Source organism: Papio anubis, chromosome 6 (genome assembly GCF_008728515.1).
Source record: "Papio anubis isolate 15944 chromosome 6, Panubis1.0, whole genome shotgun sequence".
In the NCBI taxonomy this organism is placed as follows: Eukaryota; Metazoa; Chordata; class Mammalia; order Primates; family Cercopithecidae; genus Papio; species Papio anubis.
The window spans coordinates 152,130,237-152,151,244 of NC_044981.1; the positions used below are offsets into that span (position 1 = coordinate 152,130,237).

General features: G+C 42.5%; 1 protein-coding gene across 4 annotated transcripts in view; it reads right to left on the reverse strand.

The window, feature by feature from the left end:
- Nucleotides 1-20,332, reverse strand: part of RPF2 (ribosome production factor 2 homolog) — a 44,754-nt gene extending 24,422 nt beyond the window's left edge. The window contains exons 1-6 of one of the 4 annotated variants that reach the window (XM_003898306.4): nt 20,217-20,332; nt 17,264-17,396; nt 13,339-13,376; nt 10,342-10,381; nt 4,850-4,931; nt 2,203-2,279 (exon numbers count right to left, since the gene is read on the reverse strand). In XM_003898306.4, coding sequence (XP_003898355.1) covers nt 2,203-2,279; nt 4,850-4,931; nt 10,342-10,381; nt 13,339-13,376; nt 17,264-17,396; nt 20,217-20,239 — 393 coding nt within the window. In that variant the 5' untranslated portion in view covers nt 20,240-20,332. The other 3 variants (XM_009206269.4, XM_009206267.4, XM_009206266.4) reach the window with 3 other exon arrangements.
- Nucleotides 20,333-21,008: the final 676 nt, after the last annotated feature.

Consider the following 21,008-nt stretch of genomic DNA (forward strand, 5'->3'; position numbering starts at 1 on the left):
TACCGGGATTACAGGTGTGAGCCACTGCGCCTAGCCAGTTTACTTTATACATATACGAGACAAGGTCTCGCTATGTTGCCCAGGCTTGTCTCAATTCCTGGCCTCAAGTAATCCTCCTGCCAGGGCCTCCCAAAGTGATGGGCTTACAGGCATGAGAGCCTGGACTGTGGTCCAGTTTAGAAGCTGCACAGTGAATGAAGTATTTCATTGCTTTGGAAGTGAAATGGAAAGACTAGAGGGGCTGGCATGTGCTCATCAGCCAGTGCTCCCTCCCACTAAGCTGGTGATAAGCTAGTGGCAGTGGTAAAGATGAAATGGGGTTACGCTGGTCATCTCCAGAGATTTGTGCATGCTCCCAAAGAGACACTATAATAATATGACAGCTGGGCACCCCAGCACTTCGGGAGGCTGAGGCAGGAGGATCTCCTGAGTCCAGGAGTTTGGGACCAGTCTGGGCAACACTGTGAGAGCTTGTCTTTACAAAAAAAAAAAAATTAGCCAGGTGAAGTGGCACACACCTATAGTCCCAGCTACCTGGGAGGCTGAGGTAGGAGGATTGCTTAAGCCCAGGAGGTCAAGGGTGCAGTGAACTGAGATCGCACTACTGCACCCCAGCCTAGGTGACAGAGCGAGACCCTGTCTCCAAAGAAAAAAAACAGAAAGAAAATAATATGAGGGCTTCCACCATAATCAAGCATCACAGTTTATATACTTTACAAAATACTTCCCAAAATATTATCTTTACTGATAAGCACTTTCACATATATTATCTCATTTGATGTTGTTATACTTATTTTACATGTGATTGCAATTGAAGGTTAAGGGAGCCATTAACTTGTCAGGTCACAAATGTCATCTAAATAGCCAAGACAGGCCTCAAATCCAAGTGTTCTGCCTCTAAATCCAATTTCGGACCACTGTTCCACCTGTACCTGAGGAAACTGGGGTGACTGACTAAATGGGGATCTGGTAAGAACCTTTTTTTCCAAACTCATGGGATAAAGTTGCTTAGTACAGGAATTCTACCCAAACCTGGAAAGCATGTCCTCTCTTAAAGTCAGGCAGGGAAAAGAGTAATTATATATTTTTGCTACAATTCTTCCGACTAGACCATGAGCCTCAAAAACCCATAAACTGTGAGTAGTTACATAACTTTCTATTACCAACAATAATATCACTTCTCCCAAAGCCCTAGAGTCCTAATCTTGGTTATATTGACCATATGTGTGATTCTAGTTCACCAATGAAACCCCTATGGGCCACAATATCCAAATCTATACAAAAAAGAAAATTACTTAGGCCTTACCCAGATTGCTATGAGGTCTAGGTGAAATAATGTATTTGCTAAGATAGATTAAGCCTGAAGCAGAGTTCTGAGGGAACAGTAGCCCAATTTGTACCTAAGAGCCGAGTTAGAACACTCTATTTCATAGTACCATTAAAACGAAGACGACACAAAAGATACAACTCCCCAAGGGTGAACTGAGCTGCCATTTGGTGGTTAGTAACCAAAATACTATAGAATCAGCCAGAGCTTCCTGGGTTTACAAGAGGACTCAATTTGAAAATTCTACAGGTTTTTCTAAGGTCCCATAAAATAGATGCTGTGATAATTGAGAAGAAGAGGACAGCATTTAAACTATAGACCTACAGGTGCTTTGGCTCACACCATGGCACGGGGAGCCCTTGAGCTCAGGGATTTGAGACCAGCTTGGGCAACATGACAAAACCCTGTCTCTACAAAAAAAAAATACAAAACAATTAGCTGGGCGTGCTGGCACGCCCCTGTGGGGGCTTGCTTGAGCCCGGGAAGTCGAGACTGAGTAAGCCATGTTCATGCCACTGGTCTCCAGCCTGGGTGACAGAGTGACACCCTGTTTCAAAAAAATAAAATAAAACAAAAAAAAAAAAACAAAAAATAAATTCAAACTATGAAAAAAGCAAAAAAAAATTAAACTATGGCCTAGACAAGAATTAGTAACCACAGTCTGAAGTCTAACAGCCACAAAGTCCACATATGTTGCTATGCACTACAAATATATTCCTCTTTTTAAAAGAAAGGTAAAATAAAATTGCATTTTTATCCTGGAGCATGTCAAAATAAAAACACAAAGTTCTTGATCTACTCTTCACCACAAGATGTCACTACTGGCCAAGAGAAGCATTACAAAATACTTTTCATTTCTATGATGAGTATCTTACCTTAATGTCTTTTAGAGAGACGAAATTTTCAATACCTAATTCAATCATATCCAGCACATGGTGGTCATACATACGACCTGGAAGGAAAATGTATTTTTAAGTATGTATTTTTCCCAAACAGCCACCTTACATATACCTACATGAGCTGTGTATTCAAAATGTCCTAATATCTGCCTCTTTTCTTTCTCCCTATAATCCCTCAAACATATCCCACTTTCTTACATTTTCAACTCTACTTATTGTTATGATATTAGTCATTGAAAGGATCTTAGACATTACCTAGCCCAACTCCTTTATTTTATACAAGAATAAATGATGGCCCACAGAAGGTAAAGGGCTTGCCTAAGCCAGTGAGCATGCCAGACTCAATCTCAATACACTGAGGCAAAGGTTCATTTTCAAATCTACTTACTCAATAGATATTAGAGCAAGGTTAATTTACATGGGTCGATACACTAACTCTAATATTGATTTAGTACACACACACACACACATATATATATATATTTCATACTTAAAAAAAAATCTACAGCTTAGGATAATTTTTTTCCCCCCAATTCCAATGGATCCATGCTATGTGGGAGCTCAGAGACACTCAATGCAAGTATAAAGTAATCATGTTGCATCTACAACCCAGTAGGCAGGGATGCTGAGAGCCCGAAGAGACCACGGTTCCTGTTTAAATCAGAATTTGATTCCAACAGAGACAGAAGGCAATGGCATTCTAAGAAACATGAATTACCAGGGAATCTTTTCATATTCTTTCTTACTTGTGGCACTTCACTGTATTGGTAGGGTCATATTTATTTATATGCCCCATTCTTTACTTGCAGACTGACATAAATTTTTTTTTTTTGAGATGAAGTCTTGCTGTGTCACCCAGGCTAGAATGCAATAGCATGATCTCAGCTCACTGCCACCTCCGCCTCCCTGGTTCAAACAATTCTCCTCCCTCAGCCTCCCGTGTAACTAGGATTACAGGTGTGTGCTACCATGCCTGGCTATTTTTTTGCATTTTTAGTGGAGACAGGGTTTCACCATATTAGCCAGGCTGGTCTCAAATTCCTGACCTCAAGTGATCCACCCACCTCAGCCTCCCAAAGGGCTGGATTTACAGGCGTGAGCCAGCGTGCCTGGCATGATCTAAAAATTTTTTATTCAATGTCACAAGGTGAAAACAAAACCAAAAAACCCCACCAAACTAGTTTACAGCTTATTGATTACTCCTGATCCCTCAATACCATCAGTTAATCTGAGTCACAGAGCTTGTTACAGTAGATAGGCAGACATGCACAGGACAGGAGAGGCTGCCCACTCACCCCACCCCAACCAGGAATGTCAGGCAACCATCAGGTGATGGTCAGGTGGCTGTTTAACTGTCTCTCTAAAATAATAATTGGTTGCAGCCAGTGCCAAGGAGAGGCATGCTCCCAAGAAATAGATAACACCTGAGGCTAGTAATCAGCAGCTTCCCAATAAGATCTCAGGAGTTGGGTGGGTGGGCTCAAGCACGCACACTAGGAGGCAAAATGGCAGACTTTAACTGGTATATGACCTTGCTCTATGCTTCAAATGAGCATATGTATAACTCCAATAAACACACTGTGCATGTGGCCCCTCCCAAGTGCTGGCAGGCCACTGCACAGGCAGACAGCTCATCCCAAGGAAAAATCAAGGTAGGAGGCGAGGCATGCTGGCTCATGCCTGTAATCCCAGCACTTCAGGAAGCCAAGGTGGGCAGATCACTTGAGGTCAGGAGTTCAAGACCAGCCTGGTCAACATGGTGAGACCCCCGTCTCTACGAAAAATACAAAAATTAGCTGGGCATGGTGGTGGGCACCTATAGTCCCAACTACTCAGGAGGCTGAGGCAGGAGAATTGCTTGAACTCGGGAGGTGGAGGTTGCAGTGAGCTGAGATTGAGCCATTGCACTCCAGTCTGTGCGATGGAGCAGACCAAGACTCCGTCTCAGAGAACAAAAAAAAGAAGAAAAGAAAAACCAAGGGAGAAGAGACGCCAAACCCCTGAAGCATACCAACGTATAAAGCCCCCAAGCCAAAGGTCAAACAGCACACTTGAATATTTCAAGTTGCCTGCTTGGCGCTCCAAGGGTACTTTATTTCCTTTTACTTCCTTTTGTTTCTGCTCTATAACTTTTTTTTTTCCCCTTGAGACAGGGTCTCACTCCGTCGCCCAGGCTAGAGTACAGTGACGCCATCTTGGCTCACTGCTACCTTCACCTCCTGGGTTCAAGCAATTCTCATGACTCAGCCTCCCCAGTAGTTGGGACTACAGGCATGCACTACCATGCCTGGCTAATTTTTGTATTTTTAGTAGAGACAGGGTTTCACCACGTTGGCCAGGCTGGTCTCGAACTCCTGGCCTCAAATGATCCACCCACCTCAGCCTCCCAAAGTGCTGGGATTACAGGCATGAACCACCATGCCAGGCCCCTGCTCTAAAACTTTTTAATAAACTTTCACTCCTGTTCAAATAATTCCCTCAGTCTCTTACTCTGCCTATGCCCCTTGGATGAATTATTTCCTCTGAAGAGGCAAGAACCAAGTTGCTCCAGACACATATGAATTTGGTGCTGCTAACAAGTTGACTCTAACAGTGAAAACATTAAAAAGTAAATTATACTTACCTATTACTAGATTATTTGGCCGCTTCTTATTATGGGAGCCAAACATGAATAAAGAACAATCTGACTTCTTTGAAAAGAATTCCTATAAAACCAAATAAATCCCATTTAGTCAATGCATAAATTTAAGAACTTTAAGAATCTTACCTTTAAACTCAGGCCAGGCACGGTGGCTCACACCTGTAATCCCAGCACTTGGGAGGCCGAGGCGAGTGGATTGCTTGAGATCAGAAGTTTGAGACCAGCCTGGACAACAAGATAAGACCCTGTCTCTACTAAAAATACAAAAGACAGCCAGGTGTGACGGCACACGCCTGTAATCCCAGGTACCTTAGTGGCTGAGGCACGAGAATCGCTTGAACCCAGAAGGCAGAGGTTGCAGTGAGCTGAGAATGCAACACCGTCCTCCAACCTGGGGGACAGAGTAAGACTGTCTCAAAAAAATAAAACAAAACAAAACAAAAAACTATACCAGTTTTTTTTTTTTTTTTTTTTTTTCCAGTGGAAGTTAATGAAGACTTAATGAACCAGAAAGGAAAATACAGGGGAAAAGTATTTCTAGCTTTTTACTTCAAGTTTTCTGATTTGGGGTACTTAGGGAAAAGATGTACATTTCAAGACTAAGAATACATGAAAACTATTCAGTTAATAAATAAAATGAAACCATTTATTTTGTTATGCTGTCATTTTGGAATAGCACACCAAGTGTTTCATTTGCTGAACAAATCCCTTTAACTCACAGGATATCACTACTATCATTGCATACATTTAAAACACATGAGGCCCAGTAAGGTGGCTCATGCCTGTAATCCCAGCACTTTGGGAGGCTAAGGCAGATGGATCACCTGAGGTCATCTGATGTCAGGAGTTTGAGACCAGCCTGGCCAACATGGTGAAACCGTGTCTCTACTAAAAATAAAAAAAATTAGCCAGGCGTGGTGGTGCATGCCTGTAATCCCAGCTACTCAGGAGGCTTAGGCAGGAGAATTCATTGAACTTGGGAGGCAGAGGTTGCAGTGAGCCGAGATCACGCCATTGCACTCCAGCCTGGGCGACAAGAGCACTGCACTCCAGTTTAGGTGACAAGAGTGAGACTGTCTTTAAAAAAAAAAAAAAAAATTATCTGGCTGGGTGCAGTGGCTCACGCCTATAATCCCAATACTTTGGAAGGCTGAGGTAGGTGGATGGCTTGAGATCTGGAGTTTGAAACCAGTCTGAGTAACATAGTGAAACCCTGTCTTTATGAAAAATACAAAAAATTAGCTGGGTATGGTGGTGAGCACCTATAGTCCCACCTACTTGGGAGGCTGAGGTGGGAGGAAGGATCACTCGAGCCCAGGAGATTAAGGCTACATGTAGTGAGCTGTGATGACACCACTGCACTCCAGCCTGGGTGACACAGTGACAACATCTTGGAAAAAAAGAAAGAGAGAGATCTTATCCATTTGGTTCTCAGAAGTATAGACTTCCATTACAGATTTCAGAGTAGTAAAAAATCTAAGTGTGGGGTTCTAATCCTAGACAGCTCTTTTCACACTATGCCTATAGTCTCCACATCCCACATGCTTTGATTCAGTTTACTGAGATCACCACTCTTAGCACAAAAATTAGAATCAACATGTTTTAGTCCAAAAATCAATTGGAAAGCCTCTTATTAAGGAAAAAAAAAAAAAAGGCCGGGCGCAGTGGCTCACATCTGTAGTCCCAGCACTTTGGGAGGCCGAGGTGGGTGGATCACCTAAGGTCAGAGTTCGAGACCAGCCTGACCAACATGGTGAAACCCTGTCTCTACTAAAAATACAAAATTAGCCAAGCGTGGTGGTGCATGCCTGTAATCCCAGCTACTCGGGAGGCTGAGGCAGGAGAATCACTTGAACCCAGGAGGCGGAGGTTGCGGTGAGCCGAGATCACGCCATTGCACTCTGACCTGGGCAACAAGAGCAAAAACTCCGTCTCAAAAAAAAAAAAAAAAAAAAAACAGATGAAAGAGTCATAACCCTCAATTTTTCTTTACTCCTTACAAGACTCTCTGAGGTATGAGCCCCTAGTTTGGTTATCATTCATTCTAGTCTCTAAACAGAAGCATAAAGGGCAAACAACTACCCAGCTGGCCTGTCCACAACCAGTATGGGGGATGCAGAGTCAGAAAGTCCAAGAATTCAGGCTCTGCCACTAAGTATCTGGACAAATAATCTTTTCTGAGAATTAACTTTATCAGCAGGGATAATACCACCTCCTGCAAAAACTTGCAAAGGCCACATGCGATGTCACGTGAACGCACCTTGTACAGTGTTGTACAATGTCCTGAACAAAGTAGGTGTCCAGAAAATATTTTTTATGGCCAGGTGTGGTGGCTCTTGTCAGTCACCCCAGCACTTTGGGAGGCTGAGGTGGGTGGATCGCACGAGCTTAGAAGTTGGAGACCAGCCCAGGCAACATGGCAAAATCCTGTCTCTAGTAAAAATAGAAAAAAATGTCCGGGTGTGGTGGTATGCACCTGTGGTCCCAGCTACTTAGGAGACTGAGGTGGGAGGATCACTTTAACCCAGGAGGCGGAGGGTGCAGTGAGCCGAGATGGTGCCATAGCACTCAAGCCTGGGTGATAGAGCGAGACCCTGTCTCAATTAAAATATATATATTTATTTTGTATGTCTAAATCAATGGAATTACTTTCTTAAAATTTCTTAAACATTTTTTTTTTTTTTTTTTTTTTGAGACGGAGTCTCGCTCTGTCACCCAGGCTGGATCTTAAACATTCTTAAACATTCTCATGGTATGACTAACATCCCAAAGCTTTCCACAAAACACCCTCCATATATACTTGAGTGTTTTATATATATACCCACACACGTGTGTGTGAATGTGTGTGTGTGTGTATACGTGTATATACGTATATATAATCTCATCCCATTCTCCACAAAGTCTACTTTTTATTTCTTAAAATTCTAGAACAGGGGTAGTCAAATTACCTGCAAAAAGCCACATAATAAGTATTTTAGGCTCATCCTTTTGTTTTGTCTTTAACCAACTCTTCTTTTTTGTGTGAGACAGGGTCTCACTCTGCTGCCCAGGCTAAAAGTGCTATGGTGCAGTCATGGCTCACTATAACCTCAAACTCCTGCACTCAGCAGATCCTCCTGCCTCAGTCTCCCAGACAGTTAGTACTTGGGCTCCCACCACCATTTCCTGCCAATTTTTTACTTTTTTAAGAGATGGAATCTCAATATGCTGCTTAGGCTGGTCTAGAAATCCTGGCCTCACGCAATCCTCCCACTTCATCCTACCAAAACAATGGAATTAGAGGTATGAACCACGGTGCCCAACCTAACCAACTCTTTTTTTTTTTTTTTAATTGAGACGGAGTTTCACTCTTGTTGCCCAGGCTAGAGTGCAATGGCACGATCTCGGCTCACTGCAACCTCCGCCTCCCGGGTTCAAGTGCTTCTCCTGCCTCACCTCCCAAGTAGCTGGGATTACAGGCATGCGCCACCATGCCTGGCTAATTTTGTATTTTTAATAGAGACAGGGTTTATCCATGTTGGTCAGGCTGGTCTCGAACTCCTAACCTTAGGTGATCCACAGGCCTTGGCCTCCCAAAGCGCTGGAATTACAGGCGTGAGCCACCACGCCCAGCCTAACCAACTCTTTAAAAATGTAAAAACCATTCTTAGCTCATGAGCCTCACACAAAGAGGGATTTGGTCTGCAAGCAGTGTATTTTTGCCAACCCCTGTTCCAAAGCAGCAAAACTCATTTCTCCAAGATCGTAGTGAAAAAAATGTGTGGAGAGGGTCAGGAGGAGAAAATTGACCACTATTTCCAACACAACCACTATCGATACTATCTTAATTTTCACTGCATTCACAACCATTATCGATACTATCTTAATTTTCACTGCAGTTAGTTACAATAAGATTATTTGATTTTAATCTAATTAATCATTAATTTCTTTCTTTTAAATTCGCTAATTAAAAGAAAAAAAATTACAAAAGTCAAATGAGCTTAAGGAAAAAACAACAACAAATAATGGGTTCCTGGTTGGGTGCGATAGCTCATACCCATAATCCCAGCACTTTAGGAGGCCAAGGCGGGCAGATCATTTGAGCTCAGGAGTTTAAGACTAGATTGGGCAATATGACAAAGCCCTATCTCTACAAAAATTAGCCAGGCATCGTGTCGTGCACCTGTAGTGCCCGCTTCTGAGGTGGGAGAATGGCTTGAGTCTGGGAGGTGGAGACTGCAGCAAGCAGAGATCATTCCAACGCACTCCAGCCTAGGCAACAGAGCCAGACCCTATTTCAAAATAAACAACAGGTTCCTATCAAGAAAACATAATCATATTAAGTTCTTTTAATTTTTTTAAATAGAGACGGGGTCTCGCTATGTTTTCCAGGCTGGTCTCGAACTCCTGAGCTCAAGCAATCCTCCTGCCTTGGTCTCCCAAAGTGCTGGGATTACAGGTGTGAGCTACTGTGTCTGGCCCAACTCTTAAGGAAGAAACTAATTTTCTTAAGGAAGAAACTAATATCACATACTGAAAGTCCATTCATCATTCCCCATTTACTATAAACAATCTTTGATTTCATTTACTAGTTTTTTCATTTAGTTTTGGTTGACTATATACTCAAACAAGAATCTGATTAACTCTAGGAAAACAACTGACATCTGTTACCAATAATTCAGGTAGTGTTTCTTGTTTTAAAAGTATCCAAGCTGGTTGTGGTGGTGCACACCTGTAGTCCCATCTACTTGGGAGACTGAGGCAGGAGGATTGCTTGAGCTCAGGAGTTTGAGACCAGCCTGGGCAACATAGCAAGACCCAGTCTTAAAAAAAAAAAAAGTAAAAGCATCAGAAGAATCATATTTTTAGAACTCAAACTTGCTTTATAAAAATAGATCTATAATAAACTTCCTTTTGAAAATTCATTATGTCCTTTAAATGCAACTCAAGTTTTAAATTTTTTTTTTTTTTTGCGCTGGAGTTTCACTCTTGTTGCCCAGGCTGGAGTGCAATGGCGCAACCTTGGCTCACTTAAACCTCTGCCTCCTGGCTTCAAGTGATTATCCTGCCTTAGCCTCCTGAGTAGCTGGGATTACAGGCATCTGCTACCACGCTCGGCTAATTTTTTTTGTATTTTTAGTAGAGATGGGGTTTCTCCATTGGTCAGGCTCGTCTTGAACTCCTAATCTCAGGTGATCCACCTGCCTTGGCCTCCCAAAATTCTGGGATTACAGGCATGAGCCACCACGCCCGGCCAAGTTTTAAAAATTTTATCAATATATTTGCAGGCAATGAATAACACATTTCCCAGCCAGAGTGAAAAGAAAGATCTATAGATATTTTTAAAAATATTTCCTCTCCATTTTACATCAAAATTCCCTCACATAGGATGACCTCTAATTTAAAAAAAAATCACAAATTTGGAGAACAAATGAATTAATCTGAATAATTACTACTTATATGTTTTCTTAAATCATAAAGATTATTGTACTTACCAGTGATGTCTGATCCTCAAACGGTCTTGTAATATTTTTCCTAAGAATATCAAAAAAGTGACCACAATTTTAATAACCTCAATAAGTATATACAATTAATATATTAAGGTAATTTTATATTCAGATGATAAAAAAATGGAAAGGATATTCATTCATTCAAATATTTATTCAGTGCCTACTATATGCCAGGCCACCATTCTAGGAGCTAGTGATACTATACTACTACATCAAACAAGATGCTTGCTTTCATGGAGTTTACAGGCTTGTGGAAAATAAACAGTCTTCTGTACATAGGGATTATGCATCCTTCTGCATCCATGGATTGATCTGACCAACCACAGACTGCTAGTATTCAATAGAAAAAGAAAGTGTGTTTTTAAAAAAAAGCGGGGGGCCGGGCACAGTGGCTCACACAGTGAGCTATGATCATGCCACTGCACTCCAGCCTGGGTGACAGTGAGACCCCGTCTCTAAAAAAAAAGTTAATCAAGAAATAAAAAGAAAAAAGAACAATAAAAAGCAGGATAAACCAGAAAATACAGCATTATAACAATTTACATAGTATTTACATTATACTAGATATTATAAGTAATCGAGAGACGATTTAAAGTATATGTGACTTGCTTTTATGGGAAGCATTTTTTAAAAAAAGTATACAGGAGGATGTGCATGGGTTATACGCAAATACCAGGCCATTTTATGTAAGAGACGAGCATACCCAGATTTTAGTATCTAAGGGGAGGTTTCTGGAACCATCGCCCACAGATACTGAGGGATGACTGTAGCTTATTCCAGGGCTGTGGTAAGGAAAATGACAAGATGAATCCAGAGAATTTTGTGATGTTAGAAAGTAAGGAAGTACTCAAAAACAGGAGGCATGTTGAAAGGTCATAGGAACCAAACTAAAAGAGTTCCCAACTTTGGGAGGCCGAGGTGGGCAGATCACGTGATCAGGAGATTGCGACCATCCTGGCTAACACAGTGAAACCCCATCTCTACTAAAAAACAAAAAAACAAAAAAATCAGCCGGGCGTGGTGGGCACCTGTGTAGTCCCAGCTACTCGGGAGGCTGAGGCAGGAGAATGGTGTGAACCCAGGAGGCGGAGCTTGCAGTGAGCCAAGATTGCACCACTGCACTCCAGCCTGGGCGAAAGAGCGAGACTCTGTCCCAAGAGTTCCCAGCTGGGAGTGGTGGCTCACATCTGTAATCTCAGCACTTTGGGAGGCTGAGGCTGGTGGATCACCTGAGGTCAGAAGTTCAAGACCAGACTGGCCAACATGGTGAAACCCTGCCTCTACTAAAAATACAAAAATTAGCTGCGCGGGATGGTGGGCACCTGTAATCCCAGTTACTCAGGAGGCTGAGGCAGGATAATCGTTTGAACCCAGGAGCCGGAGGTTGTGGTGAGCTGAGATCGCACCACTGCACGCCATCCTGGGTGACAGAGACTCTGTCTCAAATTAAAACAAACAAACAAACAAACAAAAAAACGGGGGGTTCCCAATTGCCAAACAGAACAATTTAAGCAACAAAATTAAGAACACTGGATTAGAATCCAGAAGAATATATGAGGAAAGTGTAACATTTTTGTAGTGTTGTTGACAAACATGCATAACCTCAATCAATTCATGAGAAAATTTAAACCCAAATTGAGGGATAATTTACAAAATAACTGACAAGTACTTGTCAAAAATGTCAAGGTCATCAAAGACAAGGAAAGACTAAGGAACTGTCACAAATTGGAGAAGACTAAGGAGGCATGAAAACTAAATGCAACATGGTATGCTACAAGAGAAAGAGTATTAAAAGGAAAACTAGAGCCGGGCGCAGTGGCTCACGCCTGTAATCCCAGCACTTTGGGAGGCTGAGATGGGTGGATCACCTGAGGTTGGGAGTTCGAGACCAGCCTGACCAACATGGAGAATTCCGTCTCTACTAAAAATACAGAATTAGCCGGGCATGGTGGCGCATGCCCATAATCCCAGCTACTTGGGAGGCTGAGGCAAGAGAATTGCTTGAACCCAGGAGGCGGAAGTTGCGGTGAGACCAGATCGCGCCACTGCACTCCAACCTGGTCAACAAGAGTGAAACTCCGTCTCGAAAAAAAAAAAGAAAGAAAAGAAAGAAAAAAAACTGGGCTGGGTGTGGTGGCGGCTCACGCCTGTAATCCCAGCACTTCGGGAGGCCAAGGTGCAGAGATCACCTAAGGTCAGAAGTTTGAGACCAGCCTGACCAACATGGCGAAACCCTGTCTTGACTAAAAATACAAAAATGAGCTGGGCGTGAAGGCATGTGCCTGTAATCCCAATTCGGGAGGCTGCGGGAGGAGAATCACTTGAACCAGGGAATCGGAGGTGGCAGTAAGCTGAGATCGTGCCACTGTACTCCAGCCCGGCGACAGAGCTAGACTCCGTCTCAAACAAAACAAAACAAAACAAAACAAAAAAACCACAAAAAAATTAGCCAGGCATGGTGGCATGTGCCTATAATGCCAGCTACATGGGAGGCCAAGGCAGAAGAGTGGAAGTTGTAGTGAGCAGAGATCACGCCACTGCACTCCAGTTGGGCGACAACAGGACTCCGTCTCAAAAAAAGGAAAAAAGAAAAACTGATGCTAATCAAATATGTCTGTCATTTGATTAACATTAGTGAATCAGTGTTAATCTGTTAGTTTTGATCACTGCATTATGGTTATGCAAGATGTAACATTAGGGGAAGCCAGGTGAAGGGTATATGGGAATTCCGCATTATTTTTGCACTTTTCTGTAAATCTATAAGTATTTCAAAATAAAATACATATGCTATGGTCACAACTATGCAAGGACATTCAATACAAATGAAAAAACAGAACAAAAGAAAGAAATTATAATATTAAAAACTGTAAGGAATTTTAGTATCTTTAAAAAATTTTTTTGTTTTCCAAATCTTCCATAAAGTGGTTACTTTTATAACGAAACAAAATCATTTAAAATACAGTAAAAGAAATCATGACTTACTTTTTATACAGTACACCATACGGTTTTTTCAGTGCATACTGTAAAACAAAATTTATAGCTTTCAAAACAAAACCCATTCTGAAAAGCAGAAATAAAAATAAAACATCATAACAGTCACTCTCCAAGATTGCTCTGGGGCCTCAATCTTGTCCTGAGGCCTTCTTCCTGGCTCCCTTTTCATCACTTACAGTAACTTGAAACATAAACTTAATATTCTTGGACTAGACTTTCCTATTTAAAAGTTTCTATGCCCTTTCAATAGTCTATCAAACTTAAACCATTTCCTTCATTTCTTTAAACTCGACTTAGTCCAGTCTCTCTCTGGGGAAACAATGCCAGGTACAGTGGCTCACGCCTGTAATCCCAACACTTTGGGAGGACAAGGCAGATCACTCGAGCCCAGGAGTTCGAGACCAGCCTGGGCAACATGGCAAAACCCTGTCTCTACAAAAAACTGCAAAAATTAGCCAGACATGGTGGTGCATGCCCGCAGTCTCAGCTACTTGGGAGGCTGAGGTGGGAGGATCACCTGAGCCTAGGAATTTGAGGCTGTGGTAAGCCTTGATCGCACCACTGCACTCCAGCTCTGGTGATAGTGTGAGAACCTGTCTCGGAAAAAAAAAAAAGTAGTAGATAAAAACAGAAAAAATAAATTCTATCAGGAAAGGTTGATGTTGTGTGAAGATAAGAAAACTCAGAAACAGTCACAATGATGACAACTAGAATACTAGCCAGGGGTTAAACACAGCTCTTTAAAAAATGCCTATTATTCAATGTTCTTCATTTTTTCCCCTACTTCTACCCATCCACTAATAATCATTCATTTTATTTTATTTATGTATTTTGAGACAGGGTCTCACTCTGTTGCCCAGGCTGGAGTGTAATGGTGCGATTAAAGCTGACTGCAGCCTCAAACTCCTGGGCTCAGGTGATCCTCCCATCTCAGCCTCCCAAGTACAGACACATGCACCACGCCCAGCTAATTTTTGTATTTTGAGTGGAGATGGGGTTTCACCATGTTGTCCAGGTTGTATTTTACTATTTTTAAAAATTTAATTTATAGAGATGGGGTCTCACTTTGTTGTCCAGGCTGTTGTACTGGGCTTAAGCAATCCTCCCACCTCAGCCTCCCAAAGTGCTGGGATTACAGGTGTCAGCCACCACACCTGGCCTATAATCATTTATTACTTGTATGGCCAGTACTGCTCTACCATAGAGAATAACAAAGATGTCATCAGGTACTACCTCACATTAGAGAAATGGGTAAATGAGGGAAACAATGAAAAATAAGGTATAATAATCATTCATCAACTATCAAGAGTTGGTGAACAAAGAAAATGCAACAGTAAAATCTGCCTTTTTAAGTATAAAACTTTTGATGATTCTTGGCCAACTATTTCCCTGTTTCCGTGTAATAAACATTGCCACCTCTTCTTGATAACTCAGATGAATTTTGATAATCATGATGAATTTTAATTATTGTAGTAATCTGTAATATTATGCTGCTTTTAAAGCTTACTTAAATATGTAGGATCATTGTGCTGATGGATATACTAGGAGAGGGGCAGTGTCCCGTCAGCACAATGACATTCACACAAACATTTCAAAAAAGGGATGGGCCTATATAAGGCATTCAGACATCTGAATTGACTATGCTTATCAGGCATAGAGTTTGGCAAGTTTAAAAATGTATTCAACGCCAGGTGTGGTGGCTCACTCCTGTAATCTCAGCACTTTGGGAGGCTGAGGCAGACAGATCACTTCAGGCCAGGAGTTTGTGACCAGCCTGGCCAACATGGTGAAACCCTGTCTGTACTAAAAGAACACAGAAATTAGCCAGGTGTGGTAGCATGAGCCTGTAGTTCCAGCTATTCGGGAGGCAGAGGCAGGAGAATCGCCTGAACCCGGGAGGCAGAGGTTGCAGTGAGCCAAGATGACACCACTGCACTTCAGCCTGGGTGACAAAGTGAGGCGCCATCTCAATAACAATAAAAATTTATTCAATTATTTAATTGATTTAATTCAAAGACCTATTAGCTGTACTGAAGGCCTAATTAGTCAAATAACCTACTAGATATCTCCACATACTATGCCTTTTTTTTTGAGATGGAGTCTTGCTCTATTGCCCAGGCTGGAGTAAGTGCAATGGCGTGGTCTCAGCTCACTGCAATCTCCACCTCCCAGGTCCAAGCAGACTCTCCTGCCTCAGTCTCCTGAGTAGCTGGGATTACAGGCGTCCACCACCAAGCCCGGCTAATTTTTGTATTTTTAGTAGAGATGGAATTTCACCATGTTAGCCAAGCTGTCTTGAACTCCGGACCCCGTGATCTGCCCGCCTCGGCCTCCCAAAGTGCCGGGATTACAGGTGTGAGCCACTGCGCCTGGCCTTTCTTTCATTGATTACCTATATATTGAGTACCTACTATGTACAGACACTGGGCTGGACACTAGGCTACAGAGGTAGAAAAAAACAAAGCTTTTATTTTCATTACTTAAATCACATGTCCCAAACTGAATATTTCACCTTTCCCTCCAAACCTGCTCCACTTGACACATTTTCTAATTGGCATTATTGCCCATCAGGCACTCAAGCCAAAAACCTGGGAAGTCATACTTTTCACTAGTTCCCAACTCTTCTACCCTCAACATCTATTCTTTCTGGTCATTTCTCATTTTCATTGCCACCACTGGACTCCAGATGCTCTTCACCTAGCTGGCAGCAATGGTTTAGTTTCCTACATTTGCTCTCAACCCTCTCTAGTCAAGCCAATTACAAAGACTGGTGGTCCTTTTAATTCTCTTGCTTATTATCTTTCAATGACTACATGGAGCTTTCAGATTAAAATTCAAACTCCATTTTACTATATGACCCATGCCTCTTCTTCTAGCCTCATCTAGCCCACTCTCCTTTGGCCATGCCCAATTATTTACAGTTCTCCAAATGCATCAACGCTCCTTCATATTCCCTTTTGCACAAACTTCTTTCTCAGTCTCAGAGGGTCTTCTCTTTCTCTCCCACTTCTTGCACCAACTTCTCCTTCAAAATGAAGCTGAAGTGTTATCTCTGGGGGAAGCTACCCTGTGTGGGGGTCCCCCATGTGATTTTCTTTTTTTTTTTTTGAGATGGAGTCTTTGTCACCCAGGTTGGAGTGCAATGGTGCGATCTCGGCTGACTGCGACCTCCACCTCCCCGGTTCAGACCATTCTCCTACCTCAGCCTCTGAGTAGCTGGGACTACAGACATGTGCCACCACACCCAGCTAATCTTTTTATTTTTAGTTTTCACCATGTTTCACCATGTTGGCCAGGCTGGTCTCGAACTTCTGACTTTGTGATTCTCCTGCCTCGGCCTCCCAAAGTGCTGGGATTACAGGCGTGAACCACTGTGCCCGGCCTCCCTTATGTGATTTTAACTGTTTCCCACCCTACCCTGTCCATGCCTCCAACACAGCACAATGTGAGAACTTTTTACATGTCTATCTCTCTAAGCTCACTGAAAGAACTGTGTCTCACCTATTAACTCCCAGCAGAGGCACAGTAACTGGTGTTGTTGAATGACTAAATATATAGCAATATGCAGTTATTTCTCTTTACAAATTAAATTTTTTCCTAAAATGTGAGTAAGCCAAATTCTAGTAATTGAAAACAGCTTAAATTTACTAAGGGAGACCTTCACCCTACCAGACCCATCTGTGCTCCTAAAAGATAATAATAAAATTTACTAACAGAACTAGTTGCTTTAAGAAAAACTAGTAGTTGGTACCTTGCAGGGTAAAGAACCCCCCCAACTTTAGCTCTTCTCTAAGATTAGTAGTTCTTATGGTAAGGCAAGCTTATCTATGTATTTCTCCGGCAGCCCAACCTAGCATGCTGAAAATTCCAAAATGACTTCAATACCTTTTAAAGATTAAGTATATATACTCACCACATCTTTAAGTACTTGTGTCACTGTTGCATTTGCATTTCCCCCTTTAATCAGCATGGCATTTTTAATATTTTCATTGAGTTTCGGTTCTCTCTTCTCAAGGAATCTCTTGGCTCTTTTCGTTTTGGGCTTTCTGTTCAGAAAAGCACAATTCATAACTATTTAAACATTTTCCTCACATTGCAAAGGCATGACTTAACTAATATGCAAATTCTTAAAAACACATTTGTCATTTAGGACTCCACCCTTAAACAAAATCTCACTTTTTTTTTTTTTTTTTGAGATGGAATCTCACTCTGTTGCCCAGGCTGGACACAATCTGGACGCAATGGCACAATCTTGGCTCACTGCAACCTCCATCTCCTGGGTTCAAGCAATTCTCCTGCCTCAGCCTCCTAAGTAGCTAGGATTACAGGCACACACCACCACACCTGGGTGATTTTTGTATTTTTAGCAGAGACAGGGTTTCACCATGTTGGTCAGGCTATTCTCGAACTACTGACCTCAGGTGATCTGCCTGCCTCGGCCTCCCAAAGTGCTGGGATTACAGGTGTGAGTCACAAGGCCCGGCCAAAATCTCACTTTTTTGGGAGATATCAGTAAAAGATATTTCCTTATGATTGTTAAATAAGTGTTTTGTTAGCTTTTAAAAAAAAAGCTTTCATTTTTATATTCCCACCATTCTTTTACTACTGCTTTTTCAAATCTTTTTTTAAGTAAAAAATAAAAGGCTCAAGTAAATACTGTCGCTATTTTTACTCTTCTTTTTTCTTCAAGCCTTAAGTAGTCAAACTGTATCCTGTACCCTAATACAAAGAATTGAGCATCAACTGCTGATCAACCTGTGGGCATTTACTAAACATGAGACTAATGACTGCTTACCTTTCTTTTAGGTTTAAGACCACAATGCCTGCCAGGAAGTATACACTGTTGCACTCCAGTATCATTGCTGAGAATGTCAACATTATTGCCAACAATGGGGAATAATAAGGTTGATGTTTACCTGGAGTCACTCTATTAAGGCTTAATCTTCACCACAATCCTGAGAGTTACAATTCTTTTTAATTTATTTATTTTTTTTTGAGACGAGTCTCTCTGTCTCCCAGGTTGGAGTGCAGTGGCACGACCTCAGCTCTCTGCAAGCTCCGCCTCCCGGGTTCACGCCATTCTACTGCAGGTGCCTGCCACCATGCCCAGCTAATTTTTTGTATTTTTAGTAGAGGCAGGGTTTCACCGTGTTAGCCCAGGATGGTCTCGACCTCTTGACCTCGTGATCTGCCCGCCTCGGCCTCCAAAAGTGCTGGGATTACAGGTGTGAGCCTCCACACCCGGCAAGTTACAATTCTTACCTTCACTTTACAGATGAGGCAACTGAACAGACAGGTAATGTGCCCAAGATCACACAGCAGGTAAACAGGCCAATTTTCAAAATGAGCTAGGGCTGGGCGGCCACAGCCTGTAATAAAAACACTCTAGGAGGCCAAGATGGACGGATCACTGAGCCCAGAAGTTCAAGACCAGCCTGGGCAACATCGCAAAACCCTGTCTATACAAAAAAAATACAGAAATTAGCTGTGGTGGTGCGTGCCTATAGTCCCAGTTACACGGCAGGCTGAGGTAGGAGGGCTGCTTGATTCCGGGGAGGTCGAGGCTGCAGTGAGCTGTGATCGGGCTACTGCACTCCAGCCTGGGTGTCAGAGCGATACCCTGTCTCAAAAAAAAAATGTTTTTTAAGCTAGATTTAAAAATTCATGTAGACCAATTACCCTGTAAACTATTAAGGGAAAATAAATTCATTATTCTGACTTTATGATGTGACAGTAGGAATGGCATATTTTTATACATTTCTGTTCAAAAAAGGGGCTTCACCTCTGCTTCCTCTACAATGAGCGCCCTGATTTTTCAGACAGTTCTCTGTCATCTACTGAAAGAATTCTCCTCCCAAATAATTATGACCCTCCCTCGTCCAGTCCCATGGACACTTTGGGAAGAAAGAGACTATACATGCACTTTAGTTTCCCATGTAGATTTTTAAAATCCTCCTCCAGAGATAATGTCACATATAAAGCTTCTAATCATTTACTGGTTGATGAAGATACAAATTATTCTATCTTCTGTAACTCATTAAACAGCAACAAATGCAAATAGCGATTAACATGTTTTATTAGCTGCCTGGCTCCCAATTAATGTGTAAACTAGTCCCAATACCTAGTAAACGACTCTTCTTTGTAGTCCAAACAGCTAGAGGCATAGCAGGTGTGCAAAATCTCTGAATGACTAAAACTGTCGTTTTGGATACATACTAACCTACGTAAATAGCAAGAAAACCACAGCAAATAACAGCAGGGCTGTTTAGCACAATAAATATTCTTGAACAAATTTAAAACAGGTATTATTCAAGGATAACTCAGAGGAGTGTACAAAGCCGGAAAGAAAAAAAAACAAAACTAATGAACATTTCTACGTGCTGCAGCAAAGGCTCTACATACATTCGCAAAACTAACCCTCACAGCTCTAAGAAGTATGACTATGATGAGTGCTATTTTACAGAGTAAACTGAGATTTAGAGACATTTAATGACCCAAAGTCACAAAGCTTTAAGTGAACGCTCCAGACTGTCACCCAGATCTGTCGGATTCCGAGGGCTGTGCTCTTAACCCCACTCTAACTAATCTGTCTCATACTTCGGAAGTCAGATGTTTTTCAACTGACTAGGATAAAAGCGGCCAACGCTTCAATCCCACATCCCATCCCGCGACTCCCACCTGAGAGCTTCCCCACTGTCTCCTGGCAAGTAGCTCGCGCTGAGGAAAACCCCGGCTGGTGATCGATCGGCTCCCACCCAGGCAAGAAGAGGGGTAACCAGGAAGAGTGAGAGGCCGAGACAATACCACCCTCATGACGGGACCCTTTCACCCCAACGTTCCCCGGGGCGGAGTACCAGCGAACTTACACAACTCGATCCAGAGTGTCCATCGCTACTGCTCCCTGCAACTCTTAACTAAGTGGATGCACGTGCACCCGGCGATTACGTGCGCCGGAACAGGCAGAACCGGAAGCTGAGCGCAACGCCACTTCCGGGGACGCCCTCGCCGACGGTGCCTGGAGGTGTTGGTGGCCATTTTGATTGGAATCGCGCCCTGTTCCCTTGGTTACGGATTTTTGCCCTGGCTCTTTCCCGGAATTACAGGTGCGAAGTAATACTTTTAAGTAACATTGGCCGGGTGTGGTGGCTCACGCCTGTAATTCCAGGATTTTGGGAGGCCTAGACGGGCGGATCACCTGATACCAGGAGTTCGAGACCAGCCTGGCCAACGTGGCGAAACCCCGTCTCTACTAAAAATACAAAAATTAGCCGGTCGTGGTGGCGGGCGCTTGTAACCCCAGCTACTCGGGAGGCTGAGGCAGGGAGAATTGCTTGAACCCGGGAGGGGGAGGTTGCAGTGAGCCGAGATCGCGCCACTGCAAAATCCAGCCTGGGCGACAGAGCGAGACTCCTTCTCAAAAAAAAAAAAGTAACATAGACTCTCACAGTTTGATGTACACGCTAGTGTGTATACTTGGAGTCAGGTATTCAGAAACCAGATTTTATTCTTCAGGGAATCCCAGGATGCTAGAAAGGTTGATTGCACGGTAGGTACTCACAAAATCACTAAAAACATTAATGTGAAATGGGCACTATTGACAACTGTGCGATCAGCGTGACAGAGTTTATGTCTATCACAGTTGCCCAGTACATAAAAAA